At 47.5% G+C, this 27,615-nt stretch overlaps 1 protein-coding gene across 1 annotated transcript in view; it reads left to right on the forward strand.

The window, feature by feature from the left end:
* Positions 1-27,615, forward strand: part of reck (reversion-inducing-cysteine-rich protein with kazal motifs) — an 86,996-nt gene that overhangs the window by 22,939 nt on the left and 36,442 nt on the right. The window contains exons 4-11 of the mRNA XM_079292473.1: positions 2,747-2,783; positions 5,643-5,728; positions 5,832-5,879; positions 6,458-6,491; positions 8,216-8,413; positions 9,811-10,075; positions 10,167-10,340; positions 22,062-22,274. Coding sequence (XP_079148599.1) covers positions 2,747-2,783; positions 5,643-5,728; positions 5,832-5,879; positions 6,458-6,491; positions 8,216-8,413; positions 9,811-10,075; positions 10,167-10,340; positions 22,062-22,274 — 1,055 coding nt within the window. The remainder of the gene's footprint in view (positions 1-2,746; positions 2,784-5,642; positions 5,729-5,831; positions 5,880-6,457; positions 6,492-8,215; positions 8,414-9,810; positions 10,076-10,166; positions 10,341-22,061; positions 22,275-27,615) is intronic.

A 27,615-nucleotide genomic window follows, 5' to 3' on the forward strand; every position in this document is an offset into this window, starting at 1 on the left:
TGCCGTGCTGCTGTCCCTATCTGCGCCTGTCTCTCTGTCCCAGATGAGCTCGTTGGTGAGGATTAATCCCACGACATCTCACCACAAACCCAACGGGAGTTTCGTAGGATTCATATGTTTTCCTGTTGTTCTCCATTGTTTTGATGCAGGGAATGTCACGGCCGTTTCTCTTTGAAATCAGAGAAAAACAACAGTTACGTCTCAGTCGATCGTTCAGTATTTGTCTTCACTGGAAGATATTGTTTTGATAATACTTAGTGCATCAGGATTTTTTCCCTGATCTGACCTATAGACGCCTATGCATCCAACTCTGTGTCCTTCGTCAGTTCATTAAAGGGCCAGTGCATCAAGCTATGTTGTATTCAGACGTGTTTTATTAAGGCAAGGCAAGGCAAGTTTATTTGTATAGCACATTTCAACAACAAGGTAATTCAAAGTGCTTCACATAAAACCATTAAAAGCATCAAAACACAAGGCAAAAGAAAAGGAGATTTCAAAAACAATTAAAAAACAGTGTAAGAAATAAAATGCAGTAGTAAAATGCAGAAATGCAGGAAATTGATTAATATATTAATTGAACGTGGTTCAATTAAAGGCAGCAGCAAACAGAAAGGTCTTCAATCTTGATTTAAATGAGCTGAGGGTCTCAGCAGACCTGCAGCTTTCTGGGACTTTGTTCCAGATATGTGGAGCAGAAAAACTGAACGCTGCTTCTCCATGTTTAGTTCTGACTCTGGGAACAGAAAGTAGACCGGTCCCAGACGACCTGAGGGGTCGGGATGGTTCATAAGGTAGTAGCAGATCGGAGATGTATTTTGGTCCCAAACCATTCAGTGCTTTGTAAACCAACAGCAGGATTTTAAAGTCAATTATTTGTTGGACAGGAAGCCAGTGCAGAGACATCAGAACTGGAGTGATGTGGTCCACCCTCCTGGTCTTAGTGAGGACTCGAGCTGCAGCGTTCTGAATCAGCTGCAGCTTTCTGACGGATTTTTTACAGAGACCTGTAAACACACCGTTACAGTAGTCCAGTCTGCTGAAGATAAATGCGTGGACAAGTTTTTCCAAATCCTGTTGAGACATAGGTCCTCTAATCGTTGATATATTCTTCAGGTGATAGTAGGCTGATTTTGTAATTGTCTTGATATGGCTGTTCAGGTTGAGGTCTGAATCCATAACTACACCTAGATTTCTGGCTTGGTTTGTGGGTTTTAACATCAGTGACTGAAGCTGAGCGGTGATTTTCAATTGTTCGTCCTTGGTACCAAAAACAATTACTTCTGTTTTATCTTTGTTTAATTGAAGAAAATTCTGGCACATCCAGTTGTTGATTTGTTCAATGCAGTTACCCAGACCTTGTATGGGATTATAGTCCCCTGGTGACATAGTTATGTAGATTTGTGTGTTGTCTGCATAATTATGATAACACACTTTGTTGTTTTCCATAATCTGAGCTAGTGGAAGCATGTAGATGTTGAACAGAGGAGGCCCCAGTATTGAACCTTGGGGAACACCACATGTCATTTTAGTCAGCTCTGATGTGTAATCAGCTGCAGACACAAAGTATTCTCGGCCCTTCAAGTAGGATTCAAACCAGTTAAGTGCTGTACCAGAGAGTCCCACCCAGATGTTTAGTCTTTCTAGGAGTATGGCATGGTCGACCGTGTCGAATGCAGCACTGAGATCTAGTAACACTAAGACTGAACTTCTGCCATTGTCTATGTTTAAGTGGATGTCGTTGAAAACCTTAACAAGAACAGTTTCAGTGCTGTGGTGCTGTCGAAAGCCTGACTGGAAAACATCAAAGCAGTTATTTACGGCCAAGAAGTCGGTCAGCTGTTGGAAAACCGTTTTTTCAATTATTTTACTTAAAAATGGGAGGTTTGATATTGGCCTATACTTTTTCATCGTTGCGGAGTCTAAACTAGCTTTCTTTAGGAGTGGTTTAATAACTGCAGTTTTTAGGGCTTGTGGGAAAACACCTGAGAGAAGGGATGTGTTTACAATTTGCAAAAGATCAGTGGTCATGCAGTTTCAAATATTTTTGAAAAAGTGTGTTGGTAGAATATCCAAGCAGCAGGAGGATGACTTCAGATGTTGTATGATGTCTTCTAGGCTTCTACGGTCGATTGAATGAAATTGTGTCATGATATTTGAATGGATGTTAGATCGGGACAACACATATCCTGTGGTTGATGTGGAGGCACTGACTGCTTGTCTAATTTTCTGAATTTTGTCAGTAAAAAAGGAGGCAAATTGATTGCATGCCCAGGTGGATTGGAGCTCAGCAGCTACACTGGAGGGTTTGTTAGCCTGTCGACGGTAGCAAATAAGGCGCGTGTATTGTTCTTGTTTTTGGTTATGATGTCAGAGAAGAATGACTGCCTTGCATTTCTAAGTTCCAAATTATAATTGCGAAGTCTCTCTTTATAGATGTCGCAGTGAACCTGGAGATTAGTTTTTCGCCACCTGCGCTCAGCTTTCCGACACTCTCGTTTCTCTATTTTGACCAGCGTAGCATTTCTCCAAGGAGATCTTTGCTTACCCGAGACAACCTTCACTTTAGTGGGTGCAATGGCATCAATAATATTTTTAACTTTAAAATTGAAGCCATCTACAAGCTCATTGACTGAGAGGCAAGAGAGGGCTGGTGTGGAGGAGAACTTCTGAATAAATAGTTCACTGGTGTTTTCAGTTAAACCTCAAGTCGTCTGACATTAACCCTTTCTTCTCCTTTGCTTTCTAGAATGAACTTTGGACGTGCATCAACTCTTCACTCCCAGGTGAGAGAGGAAGTTTGATATTAAGCCGTGTATGTGTAGCGTTTTAAAAGGGTTTCACTCGCAGCGTTGGTATCCGTCACCACTTTAAGGGGTAGTAGTGTTGGTACTGGTGAAACCACACCCAGCCCAAGTCACGGTCCAACGTGTGTGTGATGTTCAGCTTCTTATGGGCAGACAAAATAAAAGATGAATGCTGCTTTAAAGACATGACAATCAGATCATAGGGCTTAAGATTTCTTTCAACAGATTTTAGTATCTTTTAAATATATTTTGTAATCATGGGGAAAAAGATTTAGTTCGGCACATGGTTGTTTTAATTGTCTAATAAACACACTTTGAAACCAATTCCAATGTCCACAATAACGGACACACGGACTTTGAGGCGTGTCTCCACTAAATTCATGAGGGTTTTAGGGCTTTCCCACAATTCATAGCGTTGTGACAAAACCAGAGGAATGCAAGCCTATAGGCTGTGTTACACATCTGGTTTATTCATAAACCATTTCTTTAAATTCTGCTTTGCTGGTGCTGTTTTTGAAATAATACAAACAGGTTAACAGTTCGTAGATTGTGACTTGTGGCCAGAAGCTTGCACGTCATTCCAGAGTGCCGTGTTATTGTGAAAATATTATGTACACTCATAGACGACGACATACTCATCATATCTATATGTCTAAACTTACTGTGCATACAATGAATCAAAAGGAGACACCTTGACTCTAGGAATGACACGAAACATAACATTCAGCCGGGCAGTATCTACTGTGTGTGTCTGGTTGCATGAGAAGTAATGGTAGCGAGTGAAGCTGTTACAGCTGTGAGCGGAGCTGGATCCGACCAGAGCAGAAAGCAGGCCCCGAATCAAAGGCCGAAGTCCTGCTGCCTGTGCTCGGAAACAAATGTACCTGTCAGACACCTAATGGCCTCCAGATCGGGAGGTATTGTTATCCTTTTCTTTTTTTGCACTCATTAAACACTGGCGTCCAGACAGCCTCGGGACTCCCTGAGATCCTGCCGGGCTCCTGAGATATCGTCGATCCTCTGATGTGCACCGCATCCCTTCATTGCTCAGAATGCCTTGCTAAATGCTGTGGAACTTGTTGGAGCTCAGCTTAGAGCACAATACATAGTAGAGGGTGTAGTGTGCACTCAAATGGCTCGGTGTATTTCTGGTGCACCACAGGAAAACATTTTGGACAATTGTATAACCAGGCTAATGATTTTTTATCGTGATGTTTTATGAGTTCTTAAATAGACAAAGCCATTATTAGAATGCATTGTTGGCGTTTCACGTGACCTTTATGTTTTACGACACCAGTACAGAATACACGGAGAGCATTTTGTAAAGCTCTAAAGTGTCTTTTAAGTGCAATGTGTTGGCGCATCCTCAAGTGACGTGTCGAGCGCGATGAGGAGACGGATCTCGGCACTGGAGGAAACGCTTGTGAACAATCATCACCGGAGTTACATATTCATGATGCGCTGCCTCTTCTCTGCAGTTCATCCCGTGAGGTGTTTCCTCCAATCTGGCATGTCTTCTGTTCATAGTCCTGTTTCTCATCAGCAGAAGTGTGTGTCACATTTAATTCAAATTTAAAAAAATAATAAATCCATTGATCTCCATGGGTAAATCGGGTCACTGTAGCAGCAGTAATTGACCAACCTAATCACCATTTCTGTTGCTGTGTCGGTCAACTTTCGGTCAATATGGCAACCGAAACCATTTAGTCACCAATCGCAGTTTAAAATGGCTAACTACAGGCGGGCTGTCAGGTTTACAAACAGAAGCCATCTTTAAATGCTACTTTAAGCACAGGCTGTGGTACTGATGCTGAGCTCACTGACAGACTTTTACGTTTTGGAAATGGAGAGAGCAAACAACTCATCTTTCAAGTGCCTTTATTGCCAAGAGCAGAAACGTAGGCACGAGAGGGGAGAGAACGAAGAGACCAAGTGGCTGTCCGAGTGCACGCTTAGTTGTGATTGGTGCGTTGGCGTAAAGGGGCGGCGCTGAAGATCGGTCAATCGCAGCAGAAGCAAGAACGACTCCAATCACCACGGAAACCTGTTTTACTCCAACAAAACCAAATCACTTGGCCCAACTCAACAAAGTGAATTTAAATCAGCCAGGAAAATTTAGATTCTATCCTGGTAACAGACAGACAGACTAGAATACACACATAAACTGAACAAAAATATAAAACGCAACACTTTTGTTTTTGCTCCAAAATCTTAAGATTTTTCTCTGCTCATAAAAGGCATCTTGGTCATTAATCTGACAGGTGTGGCAGATTGAGATACTTAGCGAAGCGCATGATAGTTACACAGGCTGGTCACAATAAAAGACCACTCTAAAATGTGCAGTTTTATCCCACAGTCTTTAGGGAGCGTGCCATTTGGCATGCTGACTGCAGGACTGTCCACCAGAGGTGAGCGTCTCTGAGACGGTTTTTTCATCAGTTGGCTGGTCTCAGCCGATGTGGAGGTCCCGGGCTGGTGCGGGTAGGCTACTCGTGGTCTGCAGTCGTGAGGCCGGTGGAATGTACCGCCTGGTGGCGATCCTGCAGGCAGCATCCCTCAATACTTGGACTATCTTGGCAACGTGCTCACTAACACGGATTTTAACAAATTTGTAAACAGAATTTGAGGGAAAACATCCACTTGAGTAGAAAAAGTGTTAGATCTTTTATTTCAACATCAAAAAAGGGTTACGTTTATTTTTGTGTTCAGTGTATATCAAGCTTTTGCTAAAGGTCAGTGTTGTCCGATGAATAAATCAGTCTCCACAAACTGCACAAGCTCCATGAAACAGATTCACATGACATGTTGTTGATTCGGTGGCGCTTGATTTGTCTCCAGGAGTATCCAGGAAGTCGGACGGCTGGGTGGGGCTGGGCTGCTGCGAGCTGGCCATCTCAGCTGAGTGTCGCAGGGAATGCAGACAGGTGAGATATCGTGACTACAGTGTGGCCAACATTCGTCTCGCTCAGACCTGGAGCTCCACCTCCGCTGTGTTTCAGTGACTCTATTTCCCTTTTTCCCTTATAGGCATCATCTAAAAATGACATAACTAAAGTATGCAAAAAAGTCACAGAGGTAAGTCCAATAAAATGAATTGCGTATTGTGATCATGAATGAAAGAGCAGAGTGATGTCCAGACTCAAGTTCTCTAAATTAAGCAGTAATACTGCCACGGTTGCTACTGTACTTCTACTGCACATTCCACTGGTGTATAACTGATATACTGTGAAACTCTGTAACACACTAACAGTCAGTTGTATGGTATAAGTACTATTTTAAATATTCTTTTTAAAGTGAAAACTAAATTAGCATCATTGTTTAAAAGAAAGCTACATAGATTGGAATACAATTATAAAGAAGAGAGTCTCCATACCTCTACAAAATGACATATAAATACAAAAAGACAGCCATTAAAAAATGGAATCTTCTCATCCTAATAAAAACAGAGTTTCCAACCTGGGCTGTGGACCATTTAGCAGTCGTTTGCTGTAATGTACCACTCTTCTGTCTAACTGCTCGTGACTCACATCCATTCTGAGGCCTTTGATTTTGTCAGCCAAGTCACTTAAACCACAGACACAGTAGTTGTTTTGTTTTTTTGTCTCATACTGTGTTAAGATTAATCACCACCAGCTTCTCTCGTCTCCTTTTAGAACTCCCTCTACAGCTGCATCACCAAAAATGAAAGTAAGTTGTCACACACACACACACACACACACACACACACACACGTAACCGAGATAAACAGTGACGACGCCAACGGCTGCAAACACTGATCTCACGTCTCCCTCGGGCCAATAACTAAATAAACTCATCAAGACCACCGCTATCTTCTCGGAACCAATAGGTGGCCTTGTTTGTGTTCTCTCTCTGTAGATACACAACATGCACGCACACACACACACACACACACACACACACACACACACACACACACACACACACACACACACACACACACAGCAGAGCCATGTTATTTGCCTGGCAGGATGTGAGGTCACTAACTTCCTGTTGAAAGGTCTAATGTTTTTTTTTGTTTGTTACTGTCAGCTTGAGTGAGAATAATCACATCTGAGGAGGTTTAGAGCTCTGAAGTTTACTACAAGTATCCAGTTAGAGTCAATGAAGCAATGCTAAGTTCAAGAGTGAATCATTTATTACACAAGCATAATGAGATGGAAAGTGAAGAGTCTGGCAATTAGACTCCACCGTGACCTAGTATGTTAGAAGGGGGTAGTGATTGATCAGGAAGACCCCCCCCCCCCCCCTTGGAACAAGACAAAGCATTAAAGCATGGTGGAATTAGCACGTTAGCTAGCTAACTGGCCTGCTGTATTCCAGTGATTCGCAACTGGTGGGTCGCGACCCAAAAGTGGGTCGCGGACCCGTTTTCAGTGGGTCGCGGGCCTTTGCCTGACAAAAATAAATAAAAATTTAAAAAAAGTTGTGATTTTATTTTTAAGGGCATTTTTTTTATGCAGCGGAATTATTCCAGCATTTACGGGACTTGTTCAGCGGTGCAGGAAAAACACCGACCAATGTGTTGTGAATCACATCAAGTGAATATATATGAGTACTCTGGCAAGTGAGATGACTTGAGTGAGATGTACAAACACCGGGACACACGGGGAGAGACGAGGATACAGAGAGCAGAGCAGGACTGTTGTAGTGTGAGATGTGAAAGTCAAATCATAGGACGATTTCCAAAAGAGAGAAATGTCCAGAGAGACCAGAGTCATTAGATGCTGACTGGACAGACTCATAGAGGTGAATTCTTCAAACACTAATTTATCTTTTTGGAAGATGAGAAAAATATAATATTGTGGATTTTTCACTTCACACTGAATGAACTGAATTTAAAGCTGCAGGGCAATTCAGTGAAAATAATTTTTCTAAATTGAATTTCGTTACGTAATTAATTTTTTAATCCAGCCGTTATTTTACTTGAAATGAGAAGAACATTTATTTATGTATTTCTATGTATTATTTATAATCCATCCAGTTAAATTTGAAAAATGAGAATAATATTTGTTAAAATATAATTGATGTGTACTTTCTTTATTTGATTTGACAGTTGTTTACTACACAGAGACGTTACGCCTACTAGACTTCTTGAATATAGATATACCCAAATTATTTATATATATATATATATATATATATATATATATATATATACCCAAATTATTTATATATATATATATTTATATATATATATATAATTTGGGTAGTGGGTCCCGGCTTGTCATTAAGGGGTGATGGTGGGTCCTGCAGCCAGACCAGTTGAGAACCACTGCTGTATTCTAGCTAGAGAGTAGTCTTTTACAGTGTTTTTTAAATACTCACCCTGAGCCCACATGTGTATTTAAGTGTGTCACCGTGTGTGTGTGTGTGTGTGTGTTTTCCCTCAGTGGGCTCCAACTGCTGCAGCTATGCAGGGCGCCACACCACCTGCAGGGAGTACTGCCAGGCCATCTTCAGGACCGACTCCACCCCCACCGTGTCCCAGATCAACGCCGTCAAAGAGTACTGTCAGAGCCACAGCCCCCAGCTGCTCAGCTGCGTCAGCAACTTCACCAAGTCCTACCCCATACGCAGCCCCATCGACAGTGAGTCCGTTCATCCAGCCGACACTCCAGCGCTGCTTTATTACAGGAGCACTGGATTCATTCGTCCCTGTTGTTCTGGGTGTGGTGTCATAGCAACTGCTTCTCCCATTGAAACCTTCATGATAGAGTATCATTCCTTAAATACAATAGCATTAGTTGGGAACTCTCTTCCAGAGGCCCTCCAATGAGAATCTATCTTTGTAGGCTTTAAAGGTGTGGCCACACATAGGGGGCAGTATTTCACCTCTACTGGGTAAATGCAATTTAAATTCATACCTCATTTACCACAAACAAGAATACGCAAAACTCAACCTAAGAACATTTTTGCCGGTACTACTACCCCAACTTTTATCTCTTCATCTTTCGTCTCTTCATTTTGTTCCTTTCTCAACCCCCGCTTCATGCATCCCTGAACACACTTTCTGTGTACATGGTAAAAGTGCCACAGAATGATTTGTGAATGTTGACTAAATCAATTTGTTGTATTTTAATCTGAAGAAAATTACAACTGAATGAATGGCTCATAAGCTGTTGATGAGCACTGTGTGTTTAGCACCGTTGTGTCAGCAGAGTTGCAGAAGTCCCGTAGCTTGTTTGACCTGCTGTCCGTTTTGTTTGAATAAAACTGAACATCATGAACCAGCACAGCTTATTTTGTCACTTTACTCGGGAGGTTTTTTGCAAGAAACGACTGTCTGCCAAAAACCCACAGCACTCGACATCAGACATCAGCTGCAGCAGAAGTTGACGTTTGCCAGCAGCAGACTAACGGAGCAGTTCTGGAGCGGCAGCGACAAATAGGTGCATTCAGGTGCTCCTCGGTTGATCCCATTTACAGAGTTCCCCCAACTTCGGTGTGTTAATGAGCTTAAAGCTGTAATAATCAAACAACTGAGAAGAGTGGCGTTCACGAGGATTCTCCCGGTCGGGAACTCATTTTTTCAGATTATTCCAAAACTACCCGAATGCAGCACAAATGTCCTATCGCCCAATGTCAGTAACAGTGAGAAGAAAAATGCATATACAAACAGACAAACGGAGCCAAAAACATAACCTCTTTGGGCGGAGGTCACTAACCTTATGTTGCTGTAACGTCAGCAGATGAGTGAAGATGTTTTCTTGTTGGAATGCGATCATGACTGGTTGTTGGTGGGTTTAGGCATGCAGCTCAATGCGTAAAGGCACCAAACCTCTTAGTGGTATGGAGTACCAGACCGTACCGGCCCACTTTCACCACTGGGTGTGGACCTATATGTGACGTAGCCATCTTTGTGTTTATTGTGCCACTAACTGGTGCCTGTAACGTAATGTGTGTGTTATTCTCTACGGTGGGAGCCATGAATACATGAAAGAGTACATATCCCAGTACTCATAATCCACCCGTACCTCTCGTCCAGGTCTGCACTGCTGTGACCGGGCGGAGGCCACCCACTGCCAGGTGGCGTGCCGGCGGATCCTTCGCACCATGAGCACAGAGCACGAGATCATGGAGGGTCTGATCGATGAGTGCGGCTCCCAGCCCCTCCCTCAGGAGCCCATGTGGCAGTGCTTTCTGGGCAGCGCCCACCCTCCCTCGCCGCCCGAAGAGGAGACCCCCCACCCCGCCAAGATGGACTGCGCCAAGCTGCACTGCTGCTCCAAGGCGAACACCTCCCTCTGCAGGTACGGCGCGCCGCTCAGCGGAAGCTGCTGCGCTGCTGTGCGGAGCACAAAGTTGAGGTGTAGTGTGTCTCTGTGTGCTCCGCTCTGACAGGGACATGTGCCAGGAGATCAGCACCAACTGGGGCAGCCAGACGTGGCAGGACTTTGACCAGCTCTGTGAGTACAACCCAGTGGAGACGGAGCTCATTAACTGCCTGGCCGACGTCAGAGAGCCCTGTCAGCTGGGCTGCAAGGACCTCACCTACTGCACCAACTTCAACAACAGGTCAGACTCCTGGATGCTCACCACGGTTGGCCTGATGGGAGTGTTTTCCATGGTGGTAGCTCCTTTCTTTGTCAAATGATATTTAGAGACCTAGTCCTTCTCATGTCAGTAGAAACACCTGTTCCATTTGTATGTTCAGATCACACACGGTGATCATAACCGGCTCCAAAACAACACAGGAGACATGATCAGGTTCTGTAGGGTCACAACATTTATTCTTTTTTACATTTTCATCAGCAGCGACTAAATTCATCCTCTTTTACCGGTTGCTTTTCGAAGCAAATGAATGAGAAGAGCATATTTGCGTCCGTATAAGGACGATTGTTTTGTTGAGTTATTTGGCAAATTACCAAAGTAAAAGTCAGACATTTAACAGTTGATGTAAGCTACCATCTTACATTAACGGCAGAACGAGGAATTTAAACTTTGTGTTGATGTTGGCGGTCCCCGTGGACAAAAGCAGTAGCGATTCACCAGAGTCCCTTCAGGAAACCTCTTGATTTACTGCAACAGGTTCTGACAGTCTGCCCTGCTCAGTCCTGGTTCTGGTTCTCCCGTGCCTCCCTTCTCTCCAGCGGGCCCAGCAATAAGTCCTGGGTCTCCAGCTGTTGAATGGGCTGTTTGCATCTCAAGGTGCTGGTAATAGTGAAATACTTTTACAGCTAACACTTCAACCACTTCAGTTGCCTCTCAACTGCTGTATCTGCTCGTATACTGATCGACACGTCCACTGTTTACAGCACACACACTTCAACCTCCTGCAAACTATTTCAATTACTTTAATCGTTAACAGATCAACTGACAGTTTAACTTTTGTCTCTAGCTCTCCACATGAACTGCTCTCATCTCTCACACTTCAACTACTGTCTGTCTGGCAAAGTTATCGACCGACTTTTCAGCTGCTTCCAGCTCTTTGCTTTAACCATCAACTGTTAATTCAACTACTTTCAGTGCAAACATGGAAATGAACAACTCCACTGCCGACAGGATTTGAACCAAACGTACTAATGCTCCCGCCTGTGTTCAGCTCTGACTCTTCTAGTCCTTTCACTGCTTACATTTCAGTGCTTCAACTTAACTGCAACTAAAATATTTCACATCAAATAATTCACATTGTAATCGTTTTACAGTGTTTACATGCTACAGTTGCACACTTGCATACAGTTTCTATTTTTTATCAATTTATTTGTATCATCATACCCATTTCGTAATCCTTCAGCTGTGTGAAAATGCATCATTTCGAGCCTGAAGACGGAGAAACAAGAGACATTGTTACACTGAACCCAGTGTGACCCAGGAGTTATCAGTACCACAGCATGTTTTACACACTGTCTACAGATGGGGCCAAAGGCCAAATGGAACAGCTTCAAAGGCTGCACTGGGAAGTCACACTAACACACACACACACACACACACACACACACACACACATAAAAACAAACTCAAACAGACTTCCCACACACACAGCAGTCTGCCGGTCACCTGGTGAGGGAGGCAACCACAAGAGCTCACAGACATTTGAAACGACAGCATTCTGAAAAGTCTACGCTGTGTGAGACGTGGGATTCTATTCGATTGGAGAATCAAATGTTACTTAGATAGGAGACGTTCAAAACGTTACTGTATAGTTTGTTAAAATACTTTGTATTTAGTTAATTATCTGTAATTACCTGAAGCTGCTGAATACATTTAGAATGTATGATTGATCTGCTCACTCAGTGTGTATCCTGTGGCATTAATGGTCCCTGACTAACTTGGTAACATCGGAGTTAACCAACTGGAGACGGCTAGTAACCAAGCTTTAGGTTTTACTTGGAGGCTTGCAGCATAAGGTGAACAGCATAGACTTTAAACCCCGTCTGTGGGAAGGGGTTAATAGACTTCTACATACAGACTTTATCAACCAAGTGACAATTCTGACCACCCGTTTCAGTTCCAGATTGATTATAGTTGAGCGAGACTGGCAATTACCGGAAAGGGTCCTGAAACCATAGACTGCCAAAGTCACCCATTGGTTTGTGGACAACCGTTTTCAGGCCTCGAGTTTGGCATTTTGGACATGGCCATCTTGTTCCTTTGGAACCAGAAGTGACCATATTTGGTAGAGAGGTTGTAGCTGGGGAACAACGAGGCCCGGCGGGGAAAGGTACCGTTAGCAGCAGCTAATGCTAGCACTAGTGTGGCGCATCAGTTATTTACATTGATGGTGATATTAATTGGAATGCTAATTTTGACGAGTGAAAAACAGGCATGTTTGTAATGTTCTTACCAGGACAAATGAACAGCTGACTTCTTAGATTGTCTTTTATCACAACTGAATGCTGACTAACGCTGTGGTATTCACCTGTCAATCACAAGGTAGACAGTTAGTTTTGAGACCTAAACTAGCTGCAGAGATACCAGTAGATCCAGACCGAGTACAGTCGTGCCAACAGCTCTGTGAAGCTGTATTCAGCTATAGCAGTGCTTTGAGCTCACTGCCTGTATTGGCCAAGTTGAATTTTTGGCCTAATGATGGCACTAGATGAAAGGTCAGGGGATCATCACATCCTCTTATGTCAATATCTTATGTCAATCCATCCAATATTTGCTGAAATACGGTTTTATTTCTGGGCTGGAGGTGGACCAACAGGCCAATATCCGTGTCCTCGCTGCTAGCGTGGCTTAAAACAAGTTTAGACGTAATCTCATGTTGTCTGATTCTTCCGAACCATCAGAGATAAGTTAGGAACTCTCATGCGGTATTCAGGGCACACAATTGTAAAAGCTTTGTTCCCGACATTCCCCAAGAAAATATAATAATCAGATTAGAGGTCCAAAATAGTGTCTCAAGCTCAAACAGCAGCCGTCTCTCAAAGTGAACCGCATTAGGCTTTCTGTTGTCACTCACAAAGACGATCATTCGACACATTGTGTTATTTCAGATCATGATGGCATGGTGCTCCTGCTGTGGCATTGTGGGATTTGAAGTTCAGGCAAACAAACTGTGTGTAGGCTCTTTGATGGGCTCCAGGGGAGAGCCCTGTGAGAGTCTCTCCTCTCCCGAGGGGTTCAAACGCCGGGCTGTGTAGCCGGGAGCAGCATGGAAGACTAACAGCGCTCTGGAGTCGTGGAGCATGGAGCTAATAACTGTGTGTTTATGCGCGTCTGTCTTTCTGCGTCTGTGGGGAATGTGAGACAAACAAACTTTTTTCAAACTTGAATTAGAAACACATCATGCTAATCCTGATTTAGAGTCCAAAACTGGATGTTTTCTAGACTCAAGTCTCCTTACTGATCCAGAAAGTAACTCACTCATTCATTCATTCTTTCATTTATCCAGAAAGTAATTCTCAACTTTACTAATGAAGTCAGACTTGTTACAAATGACATCATGATGTAGTTGTTATTTTACAAACCTATTGATCTGTTTCTAACAATGAAACCACAGCAGAACCTCTTTATTTTGGGTTCATACCGTAGTAAACCAGACTAATTAAGCCGACGTATGAGCATTTGGCTTTCTAACAAATCTGGCACTTCCCCAACTTCCCATGCACAAAGCAGCAACTGTGGTTATTTCAACCACGGTTGATGACGGAACGTAATGGCGGAAAGAAACATTGTTTGTAATCTACATGGAGTTAAGCCCCTTAACTCCATGTACAACAGTGGACCGTGAGATTGTTGCTCTTACAGGACCCTTACATGGTGGACGAATGTCCTTAAAGCTTCCTACAGTATTGTTCTGTCACTCTGGGTTACGTGGTTGTTTATTCCAATCGTGCTGCGCCGCGGCCTGAACCAGAGTTTAGTTGGAAAGGAAGATGCAGAAGTGTGTATGAGCTGCAGCAGCGCTGGTTAATCTGCTGGGACTGAGCTCAGCTCAGGAAGAGCTTCAGTGAGTTGTTCTTAACAAGAATTAGCTGATTGACGCATTTAATTTTGGCTTGAGAGAAATACCACATTAACCATTTTTGGGGTTAAATAAAGTTAAAACTCCAGGGCTTTACACACACACACACACACACACACACACAGGATAAACAAGGCATCCACTCATCAGGAGCAAATGGAATGACGGAACCACACCCTGAACTTCGGCCTGGAACCTTCTCCCTTCCAACCACCAATTAGCTGAGTCACTTGAGACCAAACCCACCAATCAGACATCAAAGACACTTCCTGGTGCGGTGGACGAGGAAAACAGTCCCTCACATGATGCAGAGGGGACTCCCTCTGAGGACCCTTACATGGTGGACGAATATCCTTAAAGCTTCCTACAGTATTGTTCTGTCACTCTGGGTTACGTGGTTGTTTATTCCAATCGTGCTGCGCCGCGGCTTAAACTCTCTCCACGTACTGTGTGGCTCATTCTGAGTGAGTGGCGAGATCACCAGGCTGCAGAACAAACAGCTGGTTTACTCAATAAAGTCAAGCCGGCTACTTTATTGTATACATTTGTTTTTGTTCTAATAGAATAGTTTCGATAACAAGTTGCCATTTGCTATTCGTGTACGTTTTACTACGACAAGCCTCCTCTTCAACACAATGCGAGCATGATAACAGGAGAAACCCCACCCCCGCAACAATACGTTTGATTATTAAGTTTAAATACATAGGCTAGATAAGACATGGGTTTAAAAACATGTCCCCCCATAAAATAACCTTTTTTGTTTCTGTTTGGTAAGAGTGCATTGAACTCTCTTGTAAAGCATTACATCAACCATCATTGTTGCAGTTGTGAAAGTATCAATAGATAAATAGTGAATAAGGTCGAATGATTCCTAATGACAAAGGTTCCGATCACTGACTGTGTGGGCTAAAACCATGGCCTGTATATAGGAGGTGGACTCAGTCATCTGGGATTACGGCCGTCGCCATGTTGTTTTTTTAGCAAACAATGAACCATTTTTGGACTGTGGAGGAGTGACGTAGAGACGCTGTATACGGCTGTGGTAGTAGCAGCGACCTCTCAATCACTGTGTAGCCCCGCCCTAAAGCATCCCCTGCTTTATGGTCTGTTTGACTCTAAATGAACCATAATGTACTAAATGAACATCATGCTGTATTGCAGAAGACTTGAAACTAGAGATTGAGACCATAAACCGAAAGTTACGAATGTAACTACGGTTCTATGAATCCTGGATGACCGCCAGAGGCAGTGCTTCACACTGGATATCTTCCGTCTCACGCATGCGCAGGTCGAATATTTATATCAACAAAGTCACGTGTGACCTCGGATGACCCCCGTCGTCTATAAGTTCCGGTGTCATCCTGAGCTCAGTCCTATGGAATCTTCTCGCGAGTTCACGGGATTCCGAGTGACCAAGAACTCTGGCGGTCATCCAGGATTCATAGAACCGTAGTTACATTCGTAACTTTCGTTCTATTTCATCCTTACTGACCGCCAGAGGCAGTGCTTCACACTGGATGACTTATACCAAAAGAGTCACGAGGAAGCACAGTAACTACCTCTTATAGCTCCGGCAGAGAAAATTGGCCAAAGACCCCTCCCCAGTGGGTGAGGGTTGGCAACGTTAACTCTGTAGTGTTTGGTGAATGTGCTCGGTGATGCCCATGAGGCCGCCGCACATATATCCCCCACAGGCACACCACTCAGGCTTGCCCTCGGTGTGGAGACACTCTTGGTAGTGACCCTTCACCCCGGATGGCAGAGCGCAGCCGCTCGCCTTATATGTATAGGCAATGGCCTCCACTATCCAGTGGGACAGGTGCTGTTTTTATTTTCTTTTTTTAAAAAGGAGCACAGCCCTTCTTAGGCTCACCATAACTGACTATGCAGGCGGTGGCTTCCACATAAGCTCTGAGGGCCCACACTGGGCACAGCAGACTTGACCTCTCCTCTCCCGATGGGGGAGGGGGTGGGGTCAACTTTGCTAGCTGGATAGGCCGGTTTATATGTGAACGTATCCACCCCCTTGGGAGAAACACTGCATTAGGCCAGAAAGTGACACCCAAGCCATCTGAGTTCCACCTCAGACATGATTCTTCCACTGATAGGGCATGCAGCTCGCCCCCACATTGAGCTGAATTGACGGCAAGGAGAAAACCGTCTTGCCGATAGCCATCTCGGCTCCGCCTGTGCCAGGGGTTCAAAAGGAGACAAGCATAAGGTGTCCAGTACCAAGGGTAGGTCCCATGCAGGGGAGACCGGCCCTTATCCAGGAGGGACTGTAGAAACTCAGTACAGCAGGCATGGGGCGCTGTACTGGGACCTTGTTCTGAGCCGCACACCAGTCGGAGAACAGCTTCCACCTGTTTCTTGTACTGCCGGCAGGTAGACCGCACACTGGCATTCAGAATAGTCAGTCAGACTGGTTCTATGCAGCCACTCAGCATCCGGTCGGGCCCTCCCGTGACCCATAGTTGAATGCGGCAGGGATTAGAATGCCAAATCCGACCCTCTAGTTGCGACAGGAGATCCCTCCTGTCGGGGAAGAACTCTTGGCAAGCTTATAGCAAAATCAGAGGGAATGGTGGAAAGGCATAAAGAAGATCCTCTGGCCACGTGTGAGCCAGGGCATCTTAACCCAGAGGGCTGGTCCTCTCCGTCAGGGAGACCCAGTGGAGGCAGTGGGTCGACACGTCTGGATGCAGCCGCCACTCTCACGGTGGAGGCTTGTGACGGAACAGGAAAACCACAACCTGGTTCCGTTCTCCTGGTGGGTACATTGCCCACAGGCTGGTCAGGCGAGGGGCCTCCCAAGTCAGAAGGCCACGGTGATCCCCGTAGCAACTTCTGCAGATCTGGTGCCCCATTGATAGTTCATGGGAAATCACAGCAGAGGTGCTGTCCACCGGACAAGCACATGCTTTCCCTTCAAACATGCTAGGAAGTGCTCGAGCGCTAGCTCTAGAACCTGGACCTGCGGTCTTTCAGCAGACAACTGCCCCCAGGCTGTCCTGTCACACTGCACCCCGCCTTGAGAGGCAGGTATCTGTTGTGACAATCTCCTGGTGGAATGGAACAGAGCCCCTGGAGCTCGGTTCCTGGGACACTGTTCGCCAGATATGCACTCCCTCCATGGGGATAGTGAATAGGCACTGTTTCGATAATATTTTTTCCCTGTATCTGTGCCACTTGGCATCCAAGTGAAGGCTGTTCAGCCATCCGCAAACCCAAGGGAACGACACTTGAGGCAGCTGTCAGTTTACCCAATAGTCGGAGAAAAGGATGTAGGGCAACAGTCTGCCCCCTCGGAAGAGGGAGAGGTTGTGGGGGCTGTTGGCCACATGCTGGGGTGACAGACAGGCCCTCATAGGACCACACTAATGAAGGTTATGCTCTGAGAAGGGCTCAGGTAGCTCCTCTCCATGTTCACCTTGAGGCCCACCGGGCCACGTGAGAGAAGGCGAGCAGTGTCCTGTGGCGCCTGAAGCCGGGATGGCGCCTAGGTCAGCCAGTCGTCTAAGTACGGCAGTATGTTCACGCCCTGCGATTGCATGGGGAAAGGACAGCAGTAACACACTGTGAACACCCATGGGGAGATGGGAGAGTCCGAATGGAAGCACCCAGGACTGAAAGTTGTGGTGATGCACCATGGGAACAGGCATCGATAGACGTGAACCACTCTCCTTTGGAAATCCGCTGATGGGAGAAGAACCCCGACAGCCGGCCTGGAGACATCTCCTGGCACCCCTGCCGGGGGGACGGGGACGTAAGTAGGGTTGTATAGGTAGCGGTCCGGCCTCTCAGCAGGACGCCGAGGCCTGTTGCGGCTACTAGGGTAAGCTGGAGGCTGAGAAAACGGCCTTGTGGGGCCAAAGTGGGACCCCTAGGTCTGGGGGTGCAGGCATGTCCCTGCAAAGACCAGAGAACTGCTGCCTGGTCTGGCTAGCTCTAACAGGCCGCTGAAGCGCCTGTATAGCAGCTGACTCGAACAGCTCACCAGGTTCCACTGTGACAGTACGGAGGGTCCTCCTACATGTCTCAGATAGGGGTGACTGCGCCAGCCAAACCTGGCGGCGAGTCTGAACCAGGGTGGACATCATACATCCACGTTCCCTCGATATGAGCGCAAACGCCTGCAATGAAGCATCACTGAGCGGAAGCGTCGAAGTATCCCGCTGCTGAGAATCTGCGAGGGAAAGCATGAGGTGGGAGAGGGAGTTGTCGATACGGTGCACAGTGCTGCTGTGTCATAAGCCCTGGATAGCAGGTCATCTTTGACCCGACATTGGGCCGAGGGCACCTGGCATCGGGCCTCAGAGTCTCCTCAGGGGAAACTGATGGACGCAATAGTCGTCTAACTGGCTGGCATACGTGCAAGGCCAGATTTGCCACCTCCTGCATGGTCTGATTTAAGGCGAGAGAGAGCCCTGGTGTCTCCACCATGCACGCAACTCCCTCAGATATTCCTCGGAGGGAGGAACAGAAAAGGTGGTGAGGGCGGGAAGGCGCCAGAAGAAGGCACTCACAGGTGGATGTTCCAACTGCTATGCCAGGCATGCAAGCGCCATACAAATGACCAGGGTAGGTTGGGCTGGATTCAGCTGCCCTGACAGGGGGAGGTAGACCTCACGCATCAGGTGTTCCACTTCGGCCAGCCTAGCAGACCTTACTGCTCAAGGCATGATGCCGCAGGTCCTGCCTGGGTTCTCCGAGAGGCCCTGCCTCAGAAGCTCGAGGCTAGGGCAAGAGGTCAGGGGCGTCCTCAGGCTGAAGAGGAGCTATACAGGTCCTACAGCCGGGAGAGTTTAACATGGCCGCGATTCTGGTGGAACCCTTGTCCCACTAGTTGATGCGGAATTCCAAATCAGTCTGAGCGGGAGCGCTCTGCTGAATGTTGAGAGAACAGGCAGGGGGCAGTCAGTGGCGAGTGATCCTTCGGACACTCTTCACTTGGCCAGCCGCTGCGGATATTGGTGACCCACCAGTTAGCCTGAGCGAGAGCACTCTGCTACTGTGGAAACAGACCCAAAGAAAACAGTCCTTACAGTGAGAGGGGAGCGAGGACACTCGCTTCACTAAGATAGTTGCTGCAGATATTGGTGTCCCACCAGTTAGCCTGAGCGAGAGCACTCTGCCACTGTGGAAACAGGTCAGGCAAAGTCCCTATAGTGAGAGGGGAGCGAGGACACTCTTCACTAAGTTAGTTGCTGCAGATATTGGTGTCCCCCCAGTTAGCTTGAGTGAGAGCACTCTGCTACCGTAAAAAACGGACAAAAAAGAACACAGTCCGTACAGTGAGAGGAGAGCGAGGAAACTCTCTTCACTAAGATAGTTGCTGCCGATATTGGTGTCCCACCAGTTAGCTTGAGCGAGAGCACTCTGCCACTGTCGAAACAGGCCAGGCAAAGTCCTTATAGTGAGAGGGGAGCGAGGACACTCTCTTCACTAAGCTAGTTGCTGCAGATATTGGTGTCCCACCAGTTAGCTAGAGTGAGAGCACTCTGCTACTGTGAAAAACGGACAAAAAGAACACAGTCCTTACAGTGAGAGGGGAGCGAGGACACTCTTCACTAAACTAGTTGCTGCAGATATTGGTGTCCCACCAGTTAGCTTGAGCGAGAGCACTCTGCCACTGTGGAAACAGGCCAGGCAAAGTCCTTATAGTGAGAGGGGAGCGAGGACACTCTCTTCACTAAGCTAGTTGCTGCAGATATTGGTGTCCCACCAGTTAGCTAGAGCGAGAGCACTCTGCTACTGTGAAAAACGGACAAAAAGAACACAGTCCTTACAGTGAGAGGGGAGCGAGGACACTCTTCACTAAGATAGTTGCTGCCGATATTGGTGTCCCACCAGTTAGCTTGAGCGAGAGCACTCTGCCACTGTGGAAACAGGTCAGGCAAAGTCCTTATAGTGAGAGGGGCGAGGACACTCTTCACTAAACTAGTTGCTGCAGATATTGGTGTCCCACCAGTTAGGTTGAGCGAGAGCACTCTGCCACTGTGGAAACAGGCCAGGCAAAGTCCTTATAGTGAGAGGGGAGCGAGGACACTCTCTTCACTAAGCTAGTTGCTGCAGATATTGGTATCCCACCAGTTAGCTTGAGCGAGAGCACTCTGCCACTGTGGAAACAGGTCAGGAAAACAGTCCTTACAGTGAGAGGGGAGCGAGGACACTCTTCACTTGGACAGTTGCTGTAACTCTTTGTATGCTACCAGTTAGCCTGAGCGAGGGCACTCTGCTAACTGATATCCGCTACTGATATGGCCATAATGTTTACAACAATCAATGGACACAATCAGAGTATTAGCTTAGTCTAGTTAGCCGGAGCGAAACGCTCCGGCTAACTGATATGGCGTAATGTTTACAGCAATCAATGGACACAATCCAGCATTAACTTAGTCTCGACAGCCGTAATGCGTAAAAACATCAATGGGCACAACCTCAATGTTGATTTAGTATAAATTAGCATTCACCGAGTTAGCCTGAGCGAGCACATTCTGCTAACTGTGATAGTTGTAATGCTACAAAGTTGATGGCCACAGCCCCAGTATCAGCTCTGTTTAGCTAGCTTCCCACTGAGTTAACCTGAGCGGGGACGCTCTGTTAACTGTGACGGCCGTAAGGTTTACAAAGTTGATGGACGCAGTCCCAGCTAGCATCTCACCAAGTTAGCCTGAGTGAAGACACTGCTAACTGCGAATTACGTCAGATGTAAAGATTAAATCTCAATGGACACAACGCCAATGCCGATCTAGTGTCTCACCAAGTTTGCCTGAGCAGGAACACTCTGCTAACTGTGATAGCCGTAACACTGTGAAGGGCGGGCCGACAGCGTAATTCTACGCTCTCGTTAGCGCGCCACTCGATTAACTAGAGCGGAAGCACTCTGCCAACCGTGGAACAAACAACTGTTATAGAAAACAATGTTAATCGATCTTACCGATTGCTGTCATCACGACTTAGCTGGCCCTTATCAGACTGGTGACGACTGATGATAGGGCCGTCCACCAGTCCGGGGCTCGATGTCTGAACGGCGAACACACCGTTCCCTCCGAAGAGGGACAGCTCGTCGCAGCCTTTGAAGGGCGAGAGAACCGCAACTCCGACCGGTGGTCACAAGGCTACAGCGACGAGCTCTTGATCGTCTTGATCGTAGACACATCCTTGTTTATGCTACCATGGTAGCTAACCTGCGTCGAGAGAAGATGAAAAAGGACTGAGCTCAGGATGATACCGGAACTTATAGACAACGGGGGTCATCCGAGGTCACACGTGACTTTGTTGATATAAATATTCGACCTGCGCATGCGCGAGACGGAAGATATCCAGTGTGAAGCACTGCCTCTGGCGGTCAGTAAGGATGAAATAGAACCATGTTTACAATGTTTACTGAGGTAATAAATCAAGAGAGAATTATTCATTTTCTCATAGACTTCTATACAACCAGAGGAGTCGCCCCCTGGTGGACATTAGAGAGACTGCAGGTTTTAAGACACTTCTACATTGGCTTCACTCAGCAGAACCAGAGGTTGCCGCCTGGCTAAAACGCGTTTTACAATAATTCACTACATGTTAACAATCAGGTAGGCAAGCTCATTAAGATATGTAAAAATGAAGATCAGTGAGAATGATGGAATACTGGTATTAGATTGTAGCAGAGGAACCAAATTTGGGCTTTCCCCCACCTTACCTCACTAATTTCCTATTTATTTAAGCATATAGCACAGGCCTTCATCACATGGTTTACCATAACCTTTCTCCATACATGTTTGCATCCTCTGGATTATCAGATTCAGAGTTCTCCCTCCGTCCGTCTCCTTCCTCAGGCCCACGGATCTGTTCCGCAGCTGCAGCGTCCAGTCGGACCAGGGCGCCATGAGTGACATTAAGCTGTGGTCCAACGGGACGATCAAGATGCCGTTCATGAACATCCCGGTGCTGGACATCAGGAAGTGTCTGCCGGACATGTGGAAGGCCGTGGCCTGCTCCCTGCAGATCAAGCCCTGCCACAGCAAGTCCAGAGGGAGTGTCATATGCAAGTAAGTCAAGGATTCAAGGATCATTTATTCTCCACGGCCGTCCTGGGTTACTATCCAGTACTAACTTGTAAGGTCCTGGGTCCTTTATTTGTACCCACAGGGAGATTTGGTTTGCAGTAGAAAGAAAAACGAGGTATTCACATATTTTACAAACACAGACAATAAACACACTATGTAAATATTCAAAACGACCCTAATGATAAGCAGCCCACGGACTTCAGCCACCTCGCCCGGACCAGGGAAACCGGGGCACCCTCCCGGAGCCAGACCCAGAAGGGGAGCTCGTCGGCGAGCGTCTGGTGGCCGGGCCTTCACCCATGGGGCCCGGTCGCGCTTAGCCCGAAGAAACAGCATGGAGCAGCCACCCTGTGGACCCACCACCTGCAGGGACAAGCATCGGGGTCGAGTGCAATGCAGACCGGGCGGCGGGTCAGGCGGGAGGCCTGGGCGAGCCGATCACCGGCAGCATAGACTAGCTCTAGGGACGTGGAACATCACCTCGCTAGCGGGGAAAGAGCCAGAGCTGGTGCAGGAGGTGGAGCGATACCAGCTAGATATAGTTGGACTCACCTCCACACACAGCACTGGCTCTGGAACCAAGCTCTTGGAGAGGGGTTGGACTTTGTCCTTTTCTGGAGTTGCCCAGGGTGAGAGGCGCTGGGCGGGAGTGGGGATACTCACGAGCCCCCGGCTGAGCGCCGCTGTGTTGGAGTTCTCCCCGGAGAACGAGAGGGTCGCCTCCATGCGCCTACGGGTTGCGGGGAGCAAGACTCTGACTGTGGTTTGTGCTTATGCACCAAACAGCAGTTCAGAGTATCCGGCCTTCTTGGAGTCGGTGGGAGGGGTCCTGGAAAGGGCACCGCCTACCGACTCCATAGTTATCATAGGGGGACTTCAACGCTCACGTGGGCAATGACGGAGAAACCTGGCGGGGGTGATTGGGAGGAACGGCTTGCCCGATCTGAACCCGAATGGTGTCTTGTTATTGGACTTCTATGCTTGCCACGGTTTGGCCATAACGAACACCATGTTCGAACATAAGGTGGCTCATAAGTGTACCTGATACCAGAACACCTTAGGCCGGAGATCTGGGAACTGGGAACGTCTGGGGGAGGACCCTGTCTGGGAGGTCTTTAACTCCCACCTCCGGAAGAACTTCTCACACATCCCGAGGGAGGTTGGGGACATGGAATCCGAATGGACCATGTTCAAAGCCTCTATTGTGGACGCGGCCGCTAGGAGCTGTGGCTGGAAGGTCATCGGCGCCTGTCGTGGCGGCAACCCGAGAACCCGGTGGTGGACACCGGAGGTGAGGGAAGCCGTCAAGCTGAAGGAGACCTTCAAGGCCTGGTTGGCCCAGGGGTCTCCTGAAGCAGCTGACAGGTACCGGCAGGCCAGACGGGCTGCAGCTGCGGTGGTCGCGGATGCTAAAGCTCGGGCATGGGAGGAGTTCGGGGAGGCCATGGAGAAGGTCTTTGGGTTGGCCTCAAGGAGGTTCTGGCAAACCATCCGACGGCTCAGGAAGGGAAAGCAGGGCTTACACCAGGCTGTTCTCAGCAGGGGGGGGGGGGGAACTGCTGACCCGGACGGGGGACATCGTCGTGTGGTGGAAAGAGCACTTTGAGGAACTCCTAAACCCGACCAACATGTCCTCTGCAGAGGGCCTGAGGACCTATGGGGAGGCTCACCCATATCCCTGGCAGAGGTCGCTGAGGTAGTTAAAAAGCTCCTTGGTGGCAAGGTGCCGGGGGTGGATGAGATCCGCCCTGAGATGCTGAAAGCGCTGGACATGGTTGGGCTGTCCTGGCTGACACACCTCTTCAATGTCGCATGGGGGTCGGGATCAGTGCCCATGGACTGGCAGACCGGGGTGGTGGTTCCCATCTTCAAAAAGGGGGACGGGAGAGTGTGCTCGAACTACCGGGGTATCACACTACTCAGCCTCCCGGGGAAGGCTTATGCCAGGATGCTGAAAAGGAGGCTCCGACTGTTTGTCGAACCTCAGATTTAAGAGGAGCAATGCGGATTCTGTCCCAGCCGTGGAACAGTGGACCAGCTCTTTACCCTCGCAAGACTACTGGAGGGGTTCTGGGAGTTTGCCCAACCAGTCTACATGTGCTTTGTGGACTTGGAGAAGTCTTTCGACCGGGTCCCTCGGGGGTTCTTGTGGGGGGTGCTGCGGGATATGGGGTGCCGGACCCATTATAACGGGCGATCCGGTCTCTGTACGACTGCAGTAGGAGCTGTGTCCGCATTCTCGGCAATAAGTCGGACACGTTCCCGGTGGGTGTTGGCCTCCGCCAGGGCTGCCCTTTGTCACCGGTCCTGTTCGTGACTTTCATGGACAGGATATCTAGGCTCAGCCGGGGGGTGGAGAACGTCAGGTTCAGGGGTCTCGGGATCGCCTCTCTGCTGTTTCCAGATGATGTGGTCCTGTTAGCCTCCTCGGATCGTGACCTCCAGCATTCACTGAGGCGGTTTTCAGCCGAGTGTGAAGTGGTGGGGATGAGAGTTAGCACCTCCAAATCTGAGGCCATGGTGCTCTGCCGGAAACCGGTGGATTGCTCCCTCCAGGTGGGGACGGAGTGCCTACCTCAAGCGAAGGAGTTCAAGTATCTCGGGGTCTTGTTCACGAGTGAGGGTAAGATGGAGCGGGAGATCGACAGGCGGATCGGTGCGGCTGCAGCAGTAAAGCAGGCGCTGCACCGGACCGTCTTGGTGAAGAGGGAGCTGAGCCGGAAGGCAAAGCTCTCAATGTACCACTCTACGTTCCTACCCTCACCTATGGTCACCAACTCTGGGTCGTGACCGAAAGCACAAGGTTCGTGGCTACAAGTGGCCGAAATTAGTTTCCTCCGTAGGGTGGCTGGGTTCAGCCTTAGAGATAGCGTAAGGAGCTCGGACATCAGGAGGGAGCTTGGAGTCGAGCCGCTACTCCTTCGCGTCGAAAGGAGTCAGCTGAGGTGGTTCAGCATCTAATCAGGATGCCTCCTGGACACCTCCCACTGGAGGTTTTCGAGGCACGTCCAACTGGGAAGAGACCCCGAGGAAGACCCAGAACACGCTGGAGGGATTACATCTCCCAGCTTGCCTGGGAACGCCTCGGGATCCCCCAGAATGAGCTGGAACATGTTGGGGGGGGGAGGGAGGTATGTGTCAGCCTGCTGGGCCTGCTGCCACCGCAACCCGACCCCGGATAAGAGGAGGAAAATGGATGGATGGATGGATCTAAATACTCAAGGCTCAACTAAGTCAATAAAACCACACAAATAAAATAAATACATATAAATATATAGTAACAGGGTTAACATGAGCATCTAGAGTGAAACTTAAAATCCCATCGAAACACAATATTTTACCACAAAATTACAAGACGGATTTAAATCAAATAATTTCTTTGGGCCGCTAGAATGTGGGCGGGCTTAGAGTTTAGCACAATACGGAGCTGCGGAGGACCTCAGCCATATTGTTTTGGAAATGAAAACATGATATCCAAACAGAACTTTCTCCATGCTGCTCCATTAGCTGCTACGAGCCGTGACGGTTCGGTCACCCTGGAGTCTCATTTGATTGGATGATTTACTGTAAACACCCTCAAGAGGAGACATCAAACATTTAAAATGTTTTACAGAAGAGTAAAGAGGTTGGATGAAAAAAATACAGAATGTCTTCAAATAGATATGATAAGAGCTTTACTGATACCAAGCTGATGAACTTCAGTTGTTCTTTGACATGTATTTGGAAAATAAGAAGAGATAAATGAGCGAGTAACCCAGGGACACAAGATTAGAACTGGGATAATGAATTCACTTCACTTTAAGTTGATCTATAACGGACCGACAGATATTTTGACTTGTCAAACACAGAGGTCAATACTTACATTGTCTGTCAGTATGAAGCCGTCATTAATACTCTTGGTGCCACCTGTGCTTTTGGTGCCTTGAAAAGTCTAAATGTGAGCCCGTATTTCTCCTCCTCCCCAGTGGTAATTGCGGCCAGCTATACCTCCTGGTCATGTGTGAACTGGCTGGTCCTCCTGTACTTTTAATCCCATCCGGAGTGACTTCCGTGTGTTTTTCAGTGGAGCAAAGAGCTGCTTGTCCTTCTACTTTTTTCCCACTTTTTTATCAGCTCAGTTTGAAATTTGTCTTTTGTGTGAAAATGGAGGAAGTCAAAAATGCTGTTGCTAACTCATAGATGTAAACTGACATATGATGACAAGTGACAATGACAAGACCCAGTAAAAGCTCACCCAGTGGTCTGTTGGGTCAGCTGGTGGTGGGTGCTGATATTAGCCGATATAAGTGCACATTTTGGCAAATTATTTCCTTTTAAAAAGTACATCTACTTAGCTAATGGAGGTTCCTGTTCGCAGTGTACCTATGAATAAGTAGCACAGAGTTTTCAAAGTTCTAGATAAAACCCAGCATCATGACAAGAGGCAACATAAGAATTGATGTTTTTGCACCGATAGATGCTCACTTCAGAAGACTCATCTTAATGATATGGTTTAGTGCAGGGATTCCCAAAGTGGGGTGCGCGCACCCCTGGGGGTGCGCGAGCTGCCTCTAGGGGGTGCGCGAGAGGAAAAGTGTAATGGCGGTGCAGTCCTGTCTCCTAAAAATTACGTTCCCCCAAAACTAAAATGCATTCTCAATTACGTTTTACCACGAACGTATTTTCTCCCTGATTACGTTTGTGTTTGACGTACAAATACGCTTCTCATCAACATATCTTTGCCATACTCTAGTCTTTATGTTTCTGTGATCTGCCTCGCCTCTACCCCGCCACCCACAAGTTATTGACCCGCGGCCTGTTCCGAGGGCTGACAGACCCGACGATCGGGTGCCTCACGGCGGGGGCGGCTGGAGACCTCGCGTCCCGGCGCCAACGGGTGAGCGCCCGCCACTCGGAACCATAAAACCAAGTCCCGGATTTCACCCGGGGGACATTCTGGAGGTATTGTGACCGGGTGATGTGCCTCGTTGCTGGGGAGGTATGAGCCGAGAGTGGCGGGGTGTTATGGAGGTATATATTACAACTCGGTGTTGTTCCCGTGCGTGGATGAGCGCATTTCTGCCGGAGACAGGCGGCGTGTTGTGGTCGTATTCTGACCGCGTAATAGGGAGAAGGAGAGGGAAAAATGTTAAAGAGATGGTGGAATGTATGATTGGAGAGAGAGAAGCGAAAAGGTTGGACGTGATCCCGGTGTCCAACAACACTGTCGCGCGCATCGATGCTTTGTCCGAAGACATCCTGGCTACATTAGTCGGTCGCGTGAAGAAGAGTGAGTTTTACTCTCTGCAAGTAGACGAGCCTACAGATGTGGCCAATCTGGCCA

Source organism: Melanostigma gelatinosum (genome assembly GCF_949748355.1).
Source record: "Melanostigma gelatinosum genome assembly, chromosome: 20".
Lineage (NCBI taxonomy): Eukaryota > Metazoa > Chordata > Actinopteri > Perciformes > Zoarcidae > Melanostigma > Melanostigma gelatinosum.